This window comes from Saccostrea cucullata, unplaced genomic scaffold (assembly GCF_032062105.1).
Source record: "Saccostrea cucullata isolate Sc308-1 unplaced genomic scaffold, CSIRO_AGI_Scuc_v1 ctg209, whole genome shotgun sequence".
NCBI classification, from domain to species: domain Eukaryota; kingdom Metazoa; phylum Mollusca; class Bivalvia; order Ostreida; family Ostreidae; genus Saccostrea; species Saccostrea cuccullata.
Genome location: NW_026925659.1, coordinates 165,440 through 178,776, shown reverse-complemented (window position 1 = coordinate 178,776; position 13,337 = coordinate 165,440). Strand labels below are relative to the sequence as shown.

The window sequence follows — 13,337 nt, the reverse complement described above, 5'->3', positions numbered from 1 at the left end:
AGTATTGAAAAGTTTACTTGTTGGGGGAGAGGGAATTTGAATATTCTATTGCTTGAGAATGTCACTATTTAATAATTAAAGCATACATGTTTAATTTTTCAATATTTGAAAAGTAAATTTTTAAAGATTTTTCTAACAGATTATATGATCTCCAATTGTGACCCCTTGCGAACACCCCCCCCCCTCCCTCCCTCCAGAAATTATTTAGATAAATCTAAATCTTCTCTACTTGCAGATGCTTATATGTCAATATGACTCAATAAAACTTTCTTGTTCTGGAGAACATATATATTTGTGCAAAACTTTGATCCCTCAATGTTGCCCCACCCTTACCCTAGGATCATGATTTGAACAAACTTGAATCTACACTACTTGAGGATGCTTTCACATGAGTTTCATCTTTCCTAGCCAAATGGTTCTTGAAAAAAAATTTTTAAAGATTTTTCCTATATATTCCTATGTAAAACTTTTACCAGCCATGGCGGCCTTGTCCTACTCCCGGGGGTCATGATTTGAACAAACTTGAGTCTAGACTATATTGAGGATGCTTCCACATGCAGGGCTCGATATTAACTTTTTTCCCTACTTGTCCATTCGGACAAGTGACCAAGACATTTACTTGTCTGAAGTTCAACTTCACTTGTCCAAAAAAATTTCAATAAAGATCTAATAGTTTCAATTTGAAAATTAAAATAAAGTCCATTTCACATGACATGTGCTTGATTGATTCGTAATGTTATTGATAAATACAACAAACACATTTACGAAACGAAATTTAATCTAGACTTTCTGTCCTGACAATAACATATATGTCCACAAGTGACCCTATCAACATCAAACAGAATCCAAACTTTGGTTCGTATCGGTTTCAGTAGTATGCAATTAGTGAACTTTGATTCCGATCAAATATGAACTCAACATTAATATAGCGATACAAATCGGGATCAAAGTCTGGTTTTTATGTACAGCCTCCGACTTGAAACTACTGATTAGCTTTCAACAGTTGTTCTTTTTATTATTTATAGACTCCTTTACATTAAAATGCACTTGTCAAATCGAACAAGTAGCCAGCAATATTCACTTGTCCATATTTTCTTTTCACTGGTATGGACAAGTTTTAAGTTGAGCCCTGACATGAGTTTCATATTTCCTGGCCCAATGGTTCTGGAGAGGATTTTAAAAAGATTTTTCCTATATATTCCTATGTCAAACTTTGATCAGCCATTGTGGCCCTGCCCTACCCCTTGGGGTCATGATTTGAACAAACTTAAATCTACACTACCTGAGGGTGCTTCAACATTTCATTTTCCTGGCCAAATGGTTCTTAAGAAGATTTTTAAAAGATAACATTCATTTTTCATTATTTCATAATTACCCCCCATTTGAAGAGGGTTTTCCTTGGACATTCATTTGAACTTTAATCCCCTTCACCCAAGGATATTTTGTACAAGTTTAGTTGAAATTGTCCCAGTGGTTCTTGAGAAGAAGATGAAAATGTGAAAAGTTTATGACAACAATGCCAATGCCAACAATAATGACAACATCAACAATAATGACGACAACAGACAAATTTTGATCAGAAAAGCTCACTTGTGCCTTCAGCTCAGGTGAGCTTAAAATATATTGACAGACCAAAGAGCTTATTACAATGCCACCCATCGAAAAATCTGTATATTTATTGGGCATCAAAAAGTGCACTGTTTCTCGAGGGGGGTGTATTATCCATACTTCAAGTGCCTGTGGTTAAATTTCATACAAATACATTGTAATTCCATCATTTTTCACTTACATTTAAAAAATAAATTGCAACTATTTGTCATGACACTCTGCAAATTGATTGTTGAAAAAATCATATGATACAAAATCAAATGAATCTTGATAACTTTGTATCAAATTCTTTTATAAAAATAAAAATTAAGGTGGTCATCTAGTAATAAAGTGCTTGGACAGGCAATAAATAACAAGAGGCCCATGGGCCACATCGCTCACATGAGCACTGTGGCTAGGGAAGAAAAAAGCAAAAATTAGTTTATTATTGAAAAGCTTAAACCCAAAAGTGGTCCCAATCAATCCTTAAAGGGGAGAGGGTATGATTTGGACAAACTTGAATCTACACACACTAAGGATGGTTGCATATTTCTTTGACTACCTGTGGCTTTATTGCCCTTTACATTTGAATTTACATTGTGACCCCACCCTCACCCCAGGGGTCACGACATTCACAAATTTGAATCTACACTACATGAGAATGCTTCCATATAAATATGACTAATCATGGCTTTGCTTTTCTTGAGAAGAAGTTTGTTCAAATCATGACTCCCAGGGGTAGGGAGGGGTCACAATAGGGAAATAAAAGTTTTACATAGGAATATGTAGGGAAAATCTTTAAAAATCTTCTTCTCAAGAGCCACTGGGTCAGAAAAGATAAATCTTAAATGGAAGCATCCTCAGGTAGTGTAGAATCAAGTTTGTTCAAATCATGACCCCCAGGTGTTATAGTCCAGTCAAAATAGCCAAAAAATTATAAAACCTTAAACTAATTGCAACAGAATTTTCTTTAGTATTTTATGTTAGTTCAATATGTGGGCAATGAAATATGAAAAATCGGAAAAATTCCATCGAGTCAATATTTTGAAATTTAGGTCGTAATTATCTAATATTTGGTTGGAAAAAAAGAGGAAAATATGTGGAAAATTACACATGATTTTTTTAAATTGGCGATCAGTGCTTGAATTAATTAAAAAAAGAAATATACAGGAATAAAATCTAGAAGATATAATTATTATTTATAATAAATTAATGCGTCATGTTGAATAATATACCATGCTTAAACAGAGAAAATTCGAATTATAAAATTTTTTTTTCAAACGCCTGATAAACATTGGTTATATGACTGTTCTTTCGTCCTTATAGCAACAAACATTAAATGTGAAATAGACATTAATGGAATATTTTTCAATATTTTCTGTGTTCAATTTATAATTATCATGGGCCAATTTAAGTTAAATGTCGGAGGAAATTCGGAACATACGTTTTTTACTAACAAAATTAAGTAACTTTGTGCTCAAAGTTAGTTTAACACAGAAACTTTATAATAAGTCTATGAATGTTCAGTTAGTATAAATTACTTGCTTTTTTGCGTATTAACATTAAGAATAAAAGTGAAATTTCTTACAGAAACAGAGAAATTTCGAATCGTCTATCATTTGTCTCTCTCGTATGGGACAACCATTTGATTCTGAAGGGGGGTAGACTTTGGAAATAAATGATATATCCTCGAAAATGTTGAAAATAAATAATATGACCTCGCTCAACTGGACATGCAGGGAATGAAAAATCTGTCACTAACCCCCCCCCCCCACCCCAAAGAATTAGAGTTCTGTTGTCGTCTTGGATTTGATGTTTGGAAATAAATATAATCCTTCGCCTACATAAATAAATAATCTGATTCGAAAGAATTTGCCAGCCCCCCCCACCTGAATCACGTAAATTATTTCCTCTGACGGGTATATGATAAGGCGTATTTCGTTTCCCAGTTCCTTTCCTCTGCAACGTCAAAAGTTATGACCTGACGTAATAATCTCTCTTGCATGGTTGTCGTCTTAATATTCACTTAAAATAACATTCACGTAGCATCCATTGCTTTTATACAGTATACCCCAGGATTTTTGAATATATGCAAAGGCGACGTGGACCAACATTGCTTTGATTTGGTTGACATTCGTTTTAACCTAGAAAATCAACGGGGTTCATAGGCGTCGGAACTGGGAGGGGGGCTAAGCCCCCCCCCCCCACTCCCGCTATTTTTGCAAAAATAGACATTATATGAAGGATATGGAGATAAAGAAAAATATTCAATATAAAAGTCCATAAAACAATACAAAATAGAAGCAGAGCACCACGAACCTCCGAAACATCAAAGGTGGGATCAGGTGCAATGGAGGAGTGAGAATCCCCTGCTGACCGGTCACACCCGCCGTGTGCTCCTTGTCATGATCGGGAAATAACGGAAAAATCCGCCATCAATTCAGTGTGTAGATAATAGACTAACAATAAGTATGAAAAATGTGAGTCAGCATTTGTCTCAATGATAAATTGTATCAGCTGAGTAGGTCATTGTAGCGATCATAAAATTAACGAAATGACGACTTTAAACGAGACTGTTGAGATTATGTTTAGATCCCCCCACACACACACACACTTTCAATTTGCATCCGACGCCCATGGGGTTACAATGTAATCACGCAAACAGGAGTGACAGGCCCATCACATATTTTTTTAGCGTGGAAGGGTTATTTTTGGCTATTCTCCATTTTATAAAAGGTAAAATAACTAAATAAATGTAATTAGTTAAGATAACTTGTTTCGAACAAGCTCTGGGGTTAAATATTTGGGGGGGGGGGGGTGAGGTTCTGTCTAGTGCCCAAAAGTAGCTATATATGAGCAAGTCTTTCAGATCATCATGCAGTAGAAAGGAGCGCATAAAAAATAATAAATTTACAGACATCTGATTTATTTTTCAACGAGAAAATTAAGCGGTCCAGCTTTGTTTTGTATCACTGAGTATTAGTGTTTATAAATGGTCTTCGATTTCATTTTATTTTCTTATGATTAAACCAAAATCCATGTGATAATTTTCCTTCATGATATTAAATGTTTTGGTTGAATATTGCATATTTCAAAATATGCTTATTACGTGAATTTATACCGAGACAAGAATATAAATGCATTAGAATATATTGCAACGAAAATATGTGTGAGAAAATTCAAGTTTAAATGCAGCAGTAACGTTAAGTGGGACTATATCTACTTCAGCTTTCATTTCCAATAATAAATCTGGATAGATCTAAGTTATGGGCTGTTTTGATCAAATCGACTAATCGCAGAGATATAAATAGATCCATGTATTCTTAAAAAAAATATTATATATCCTCTGATTTCAGCATGAAAAAATGAAAAAAACACATGATACTCTATTGCTATACCCACTCACTAGATCTAAAGGGTTCCTTCTAGAAAATGAATAATTAATTAAATTTTTGAAAGTACATGAGATTCATTGCAATATTCGATTTCATAATTCTCGGTATTACGATTTCTAAAATATTGCTCTGTGCATTAATTGACATCAATTCAGCTTCCCATGTTATTTCCGGTAAATGTTGATCAGAATTCCCAAAATATCGAGACATAACACTTAGCTATATAGAGTAGGGAGGTTAGGGATGGAGGACTACCGAAGTTTGTAGTGTTCATTTATTCCGTTGACATACATTGTTAATAATAATAAATAATATGTTCAAAACAAACAAATAAGCGGGCATTACTCATTTAATAAATAAATTTAAAACAAGCAACGGTTGACTATTTGTGCTTAATCTTAAGAGAATTAATGGAACTTTACCCTCTAACAGCGACATCAGTGATATGTCCAGTGTATATAGAAAATATAACGTACTGGGAGGAAATTATAACTGAGATGGTGTTCCATAGAGACTTTACTGCAACAGGGAATTTACGCTATGAACTGATCAATAAAAAGGTCTAGCTCTTGTGGATAGTAAGAAATCAACAACTATTAAAACTAGTGTACATATTTTTAACTTTTTTCCTATGCAAGTCTAATTTAAGAAAAGGTATGGGCCTACGATGGATTATTAAACTGTAGCTCCTTTATGTTGAAAAGTTATTGTGTCAAAAAGAATATAATTATACCCTTGCTTATTTTCCTTTTCCCCCTATTCAGTTACTAGTAATATTATGCCAGAAACTTTTCAAAAATATTACTTTTCTAACTTTTTGATAAAACAATTCTAATGTATGACGTACTTTAGTAGAAAATGACGTCAACAGTGAGTAGTATGGTGCGGCATACCAGATATAAAATGAAAGTCATATTTCCTTATTTTTGGAGTCGATTTCTATGAAAACCACTCGTCCGATTTTTTCCGATTTTTGTATGGAGTTACATTATACTATCGGAAGAAACACTACTATGAGAAAAATTCTGTTGCAATTAGTTTGAGGTCAAATTTATAATGACTGGACTATTAGGTGGGGCCACAATAGGGAATCAAAGTTTTACATAGGAAGATATAGGAAAATCTCAAGAATCACTTGGCCAGATGAGAAAAACTTATTTGGAAGCATCCTCAGGTACCGTAGTGTAAAATCATGCTTCTTCAAAACATGACCCCCAGGGGTAGGGTGGGACTACAACGGAAAATCACAGTTTTAAATAGGAACATACAGGAAAAATCTTTAAAAATCTTCTTATCAAGAACCACTGGGCAAGGAAAGAAAATACTTAGGTGGAATCATCCTCAAGTGGTGTAGAATCAATTTTGTTCAAATCATGACATGGATAAGTGGATCTTGCGAGGATTTTTTAAAGATTTTTCCTGTATATTTCTATGTAAATCTTTGATTCCCTATTGTGGCCCCCTACCCCGGGGGTTAATTTAGAATCTACACTATCCCAGGATGTTTCCACACAAGTTTCAGCATTTCTGGCCCAGAGGCTCTTGAGAAGATTTTTTAATGACCCCACCCTATTTTTGTCTTTTTTTAATTATCTCCCCTTGTGAGGGGACTTGGCCCTTCATTTTTATAATTTTAATTTCACTTCACTCAAGAATGTTTTGTAGCAAGTTTGGTCAAAATTGGCGCGGTGGTTCTTGAAAAACAGACAGACGAACAGACGACACTGTCAGACAAAATGTGATCAGAAAAGCACACTTGAGCCTTCAGCTCAGGTGAGCTAAAAATCAATCTATCAATCGGATATAGGTTGAAGGCCAAGGTATCTATTTATTTAAGAAATAAGGTATCATTTTTTGAGTTTTATTGGGATGTAAAACGGGTTGGTCACGTGATCAAATCCCATAAAGCCCAAAGGGCTTTATGGAAGATTTGATCATGTGACCAACCCATTTTACATCCCAATAAAACTCAAAAAATGATACCTTATTACTTATATTTACATTTGTGACTTATTCATACTTAAAATTTGCCTGATTGTGACGTTTATCGTGTGAAATGCATTATTTTTCAAACTCAACGGCATGTATGTAATCCACGGAACGCGCGTCGACCCTTTATGACGTCACTGAGAAATTACATCTAACGTTTATCTATACGCACATCTATGACCTCTTGACCCCGTACCTGTATTTATACAGTTATAAATATGCTTGCTTTCAGTAGTGTTATATAAAGGAAAACATTTGCAAATGTAAATATTTTTAAATATCTCGCAAAAAGTAGTGACATTCTGGTCATGGGACAGACTATAATAGTGATATTCCTAACCTGTATGCTGCAAGATCTTTAAGTAAAACTTTGTCAAGGTTTCTGCTATTTTCTTTTTCCAAAGCATTTGTTGGAAGATGCTGAAATAAATTAAATTTGATAGTTTTATCTATCCTTTTACAATACTAGTATACAAATATGACATTTACTGACAGACCAAATTAAAGCCTTCATACTCACTTTATAATATAACAACAATACAACCCTGTAAATGATCAATAAGACAATGCCACACTAGTAATAAGTCCATGGGACATGAATTTTCTGCCAAGCTCTGTGTCTACATTATAATCATGTTAACCTCCAAACAACAATGTGCTAATATTTACAAAATAGCTTTTTAACAGAATATTCACAAATGAAAGCCTTTGCCTTATGAATTCAAAGTAGAACAGCTACATGTACATGTACTAGCTGCTGTTTGAGCCAACTGACACCTGGACTAATTTTGTCAAAATCTACACCAAATGGTTACTGCAATATTATCCATTATATTCAGCCAAAATTTGTAAAAAATAAATACAGCAGTAAAAAATAACCTGTTATACTGTATATTTTGTGGCAGAAAGGTTTTTTTTAAAGAAGATAATGGTAAATTTTTCCATTATATTCCATTATATTCAGTATTGTTCAGTTATAGATTCTTTTTTTTTTTTTCATGCTAGTTCCACAAAGAGCTGTTTTTTGCAGTGAGATATTTTATGCTGGTTCTGAAATATCTGTTTCATTATTTCTTATGAATTCTTTCATTATACATGTTATATTGTGACAAATATGATAGTAAATAAAAACTGAAAGTCTAGGGAAAAAATTGAGCCAATGTATTATAAAATTAACACATAGTACAATGTAATATCTAAAAATGAACATCATAGTCATTCATAGATCCCAACTTTTTTGTTTTTATTTCCTGAATATACAAGATAACTTTGATCAATCTGCTTAAATTCTGGAAAAGTTTAAGACTTTTAAATAATTTTCTTGTTCATTAAATTTTCAATGCGAGGAAAAAAAAAACATTTCGTTAGTGCAGAAAGGTCACATTATTGATTAGTATTTAAAGCAGTTTAAAACTTTTTCTTTGCCACAATCGTGAGGTGTTTTTTTTTTAAAAGAACAATAGTTTATTTTGCCCCATGGTTTATTTGGATAAAACATTACAGGGAAATTGTTGAAGCTGTGATTTTGATTACGATACTTTCTGTGCAAAAATGTCATATTAAGTGTAATGTAGTGTCAAAAGAAGCAAACTGACCTCAATTTTTGTTTTGATTTTTAATTAAGGTATAGATTAAGAAGCTAAAAAAATATACTTGACAAAAAAATTTAAGACTTTTAATAACAGGATCCAACCTTGTTAAGAAATTTCAAACATGATACTGTACCTTTGGAGTTCCCTTTGTAAAGTATTCTTTACTTTTTCCACCAATTACTGTGTCTCTACCTAAAATCTTCACCATTTCTGCCAGGCAGTGTAAGCTTTGGGCTGCCAAGTCCTCATGACAGTCTCTGACCCCCAGAAGTATCTAAACACATAAATTGTCATACAAAGTCAAATGATAAGGTAAAACCGTTGCACTCTAAACTTGTTCTAACTTGATGCAAGTGAGTAAAGGTTAAATATGGGGGGTTCTACCCATACCGAAAAAAGTTATAACTAAGTTATAACTAAAGTATAACTTAGTTATACCTCAGGCTCTGAGGTACAAAAAAGTTATAACTAAAATGTAACTTTTTTGGACTTTGTCATTTTCATGTATAACTAAAATATAACTTTTTGGACTTAGCCATTTTCATGTGTAACTAAAACATAACTTTTCTGGACTTTGTCATTTTCATGTATAACTAAAATGTAACTTTTTGGACTTAGCCATTTTTATGTATAACTAAAACATAACTTTTCTGGACTTTGTCATTTTCATGTATAACTAAAATGTAACTTTTCTGAACTTAGCCATTTTCAAGCATAACCAGTATAAATGTACAAGTTTTAATTAAATTTGAATGAATTTTGATCATGTTCAAAATGTTGGGTTTTCTTGTTTTTCAAACACTGCAGCAGAAAAGTTCCGTCAATTCCTATTTCTAATCAGAGGGAAAATTCAATAGGAATATATAGATATTTTTTTTTTAAGAAAAAAAGGGACTGTCTGAGGGCTCTTAGACAATATTATTATTGTTTACTACCAATGATTGATTTCTCATTCATAATAATTATGCTGTCCACAGTCAAGTTCAACAGAAGGGATGTGAAATAAAATCTTGTAAATTAATACATCTATAAATGAGAATCTCTATCTCTCTCTCTCTCTCTCTCTCTGGTGTGTGAAGTGTGAGGTTGTTTGTCATGTGTGTGTATAATAAATATAATTGTCTAATATTAAATTATATATGTCACGTAAGATTCAACTGCAGTTGGGAATAATTTCTCTCTCAGTAGTCGGAAAATAGCTAATGTTCTTTGTTGATGTACCCAACTTTAAATTAATATTATCTCTCTCTCTCTCTCTCTCTCTCTCTCTCTCTCTCTCTCTCTCTCTCTCTCTCAGAAAATACGTATTCATTGAGACCCTGATGAGACTTAATATTTGTCTTGTAAATTATAATAATGCATGTACATCTGAAGTTGGGAATAAATATTCCATCATTCTGGGGAAAATATAAATGCCCTGCAAGAGATATAAACAGTAAAATGTTGTAATCCCATGAAGTCATGTGAATTTTGCACGGATTTTTCTTCGTGTGCAAAACTGTGTAAATTTCCCTATTGTTTACTGTGACACAGGTGTTTGTACTAGGTGACCTTTGTGGTCAGCAATTCGTAAATTTCAGCTATGTATATTATGCAATGGTACAATTCTACACAGGTTCTTTGAAATCTGAAGAAAATTGGTCGTAATATGGGTGGCTAGAAAGATAAATTACAGCAGAGAGTATGTGCAGGTTCATTTTAAACAGATATTACGATGTTGGAAATAAAGACTGCCAGTTATGTTAACATTTAAGCAGAGGACTAGTACATGTAGATTTTATTGTTTGCATAATTAAATAACCCAGTTATAATAGTTATTTTCACAAATAAACAAATATTAAATTCAAAATGGCGGCGACGAAAAAATATGGCGGCCCCCGATGTCCGTTTTGTTGATAGAATAAATTCAAAATTTTAACACCAACTGGTGTTTTAATATTCAAATTAAGTTTTAAATTGCACAATTATGTTTATTTGGATTTAAAATAAATTTAATTATGAATTATTTATTTATTTTTTCCTATCACGTGACGTTTTTGAGGTCAATGATTGGTCAACTACAGAGCGCGGATTTTTTAATGGACGATTTGAATGTTGTGATGTTGATAGTGTTGATAGAAAATAAGGAGATAAAACCAGTTGGTAAGGCGATATTCATGCTAACATTTTAATGATTTTTGGTAAAGAATACTTAGTACCTCTCGAAGAACATTACAAAAAGAAGAAATATTGGGAATGAACAAAATTCTAGGTGTGTGAATCTTGTATTTCTTGTTTGTTTGATTGGTATCTGTCGAATGACAAACACTGAAGCAAAGAAATTGAAAGTATTTGAAACACATAATATTTTTTCAGCATTTAGTATAATATTGATAAAATATGTTGTTCTTTGTCACAGTTATTCCCAAAATTGTTTTTAGATTCCCTGAACTGTTATAATAATGTGAAGCCTTATAAACATCGACATGATTATGACATGATCTATAGCTGCAAAGTTAATGTAATGAATTGAGTAATTTAAGATTAATTTTCTATTTTTTTTTTTTATAAAAGCAGCATACTGGTATATGATTTTTCCATGAGCATCTCTGACTTATGTGCTGACCTGGAGTGAAATTCTTCAAAAATATTATGTGCTTAAGGTAAGTAAAATAATATTTTTTTTTCATTTCAAAATTCAATAAATCTATCAATCTAACACTAATTCCTGTAAGTATAGATCTTTAACTAGAAAACTGACCAGTCAGCAAGGGCCCCGCCATGGGTTAGAATTATAAGGGTGCAGCTTCAAAAATATATGACAAATAAGAAACAGCAACTGTATTCTTAAAATTTCAAGATAATTCCTAATTATCCAAAAACCTGTTAATAATATCCTTATATTTACATAAGGCAGTAAAGAACAACTCAATACTGAATGTATATCTGAACAATAATGAAGCTTGTGTTATATAAATTATTTAAAATGCCAGCCTTCAATGAATGCAAATAAATATCATGAAGGCTTGACCTTAACTTCAAAACAAACAGCAGTTGCAGACAAAGGTTTTCATTAATCTTAAAGTGACAGATAAAGATAAGCCTTCTAAATTTTCTGCAGCAGACTAGATAGTTAATTCCAAGGGATTAATTGTACTTCTCTCTCATCATTTTCCTCTTAATTTATAATAAGAACTTTTTCAGTAATGATAGAATGAGGTTTTTATCCTACTACCTTAAAAATCAATAATATTCTTGAATTTACATGAAGCAAGAAAAAAAAAAAAAAATAAAAATATATATCTTCTTTAATCTATTTCTTGTTTTAAGAATTCAATGAAATCAGAACTCATTGTGTAGGGTATTTCAACAAAAATAAAGTAGAAACATTGATACTTCAATTCCACTTAAATGGACTTAACTTCAAAACAAACTTCATTTGTAGACAGTGGTGGTAATTAATCTCAATGTGACAGATAAAGATAATGCTTTGGATTTTCTTCAGGAGGAAAGCTAATTAATCACAAGGGACTCATTCATTGCAGTATTCAGTTTACAATGGGAACATTTTCAGAAGTTATCTCTCTTTGCCAATTCATTCTTATATAAAGTTAAAGAATCTACCCCACCACCCCAGCTCCAAACCAGAGGACATAGAGAAACAAACATAGCATCAAAATATGTCTTTTTGCCTACTTAACTACCATACCAAATTTGAACTTAATTGGACAACCATAAAAAAAGTTATTAGGAAAAAACAGAAAATTTGTGGACGGAAGAATGACAGACGGACAGACAGACAGAGTGATTACTACAGGGCACCCGCAAATCCTTGCGGGGCCCTAATTAGTCTTGTTTTCCATGTTATGGATGAATTAATGAATTAATTGATATGAAAGAGTGGTTTCAATTTGATATTCAGATGGAAATATCTAAATTTTGAACCTTTAGTGGCTTTACAATTTTTTGCAGAATTGAAGAAAAATGATTTGAAGGTTGAAAATGCAAGCATATTTCAATGAAAACGTTGACGACTATGAGTCACACTGCCTGCCAGCCAAGTCGTCTGACCAGACCGGTCCCTAAATGAGGGACACAGACCACCAGCCAAGTCCCTCGGCCAGCTCAGCTGACTACCAGTGCGGCCTGTCAGGGATGACCAACTTTATCAACTAGCTCGGCTGACTACCAGTGCGGCCTGTCAGGGATGACCAACTTTATCAACTAGCTCGGCTGACTACCAGTGCGGCCTGTCCAGCCCTTCAACTATCTTGACCTATTACCAATGCGGCCTGTCATTGAAGTCAAACTAGATTGGCTTACTACCAGTACAGCTTTTCAAGGGAGACGGTCAAGTCCATCAAATAACTTGACCTACTACCTGTCAAGGGATGGCCAAGTCCGTCAACTAACTTGACCAACTACCGGTGCGACCTGTCAAGGGATGGCCAAGTCCGTCAACTATCTTGACCAACTACCAGTGTGGCCTGTCAAGGGATGGCCAAGTCCTTCAACTAACTTGGCCTAATACGATCGTCGCATGTCAAGGGATGGCTAAGTCTGTCAACTAACTCAGCCTACTTCCAGTGCAGCCTATCTTCAAATAATAAAGATAAAAACCACAACTGTATACCTGCAAGGATGCCTGTGGAAGGACTGGGGTGGTATGCAGCTAAGAACTGTAACTGAAATCACTGCTTAGAACCTTTCTCTATTTTGAAGTACAGCTAGATCATGAATAAATAAGGTGTTAATATTTAAAAAGTTATGTCTATTTATACAAATTAGCAAGAGT

The 13,337-nt window shown here is 33.3% G+C and overlaps 1 protein-coding gene across 2 annotated transcripts in view; it reads right to left on the bottom strand.

Annotated features, from left to right (window-relative positions):
- LOC134269529 (protein-associating with the carboxyl-terminal domain of ezrin-like) overlaps nt 1-13,337 on the bottom strand; it is a 78,425-nt gene that overhangs the window by 17,031 nt on the left and 48,057 nt on the right. For both annotated transcript variants that reach the window (XM_062751730.1, XM_062751732.1), the window contains exons 9-10: nt 8,697-8,837; nt 7,312-7,391 (exon numbers count right to left, since the gene is read on the bottom strand). In XM_062751730.1, the coding sequence (XP_062607714.1) occupies nt 7,312-7,391; nt 8,697-8,837 (221 nt within the window). The remainder of the gene's footprint in view (nt 1-7,311; nt 7,392-8,696; nt 8,838-13,337) is intronic.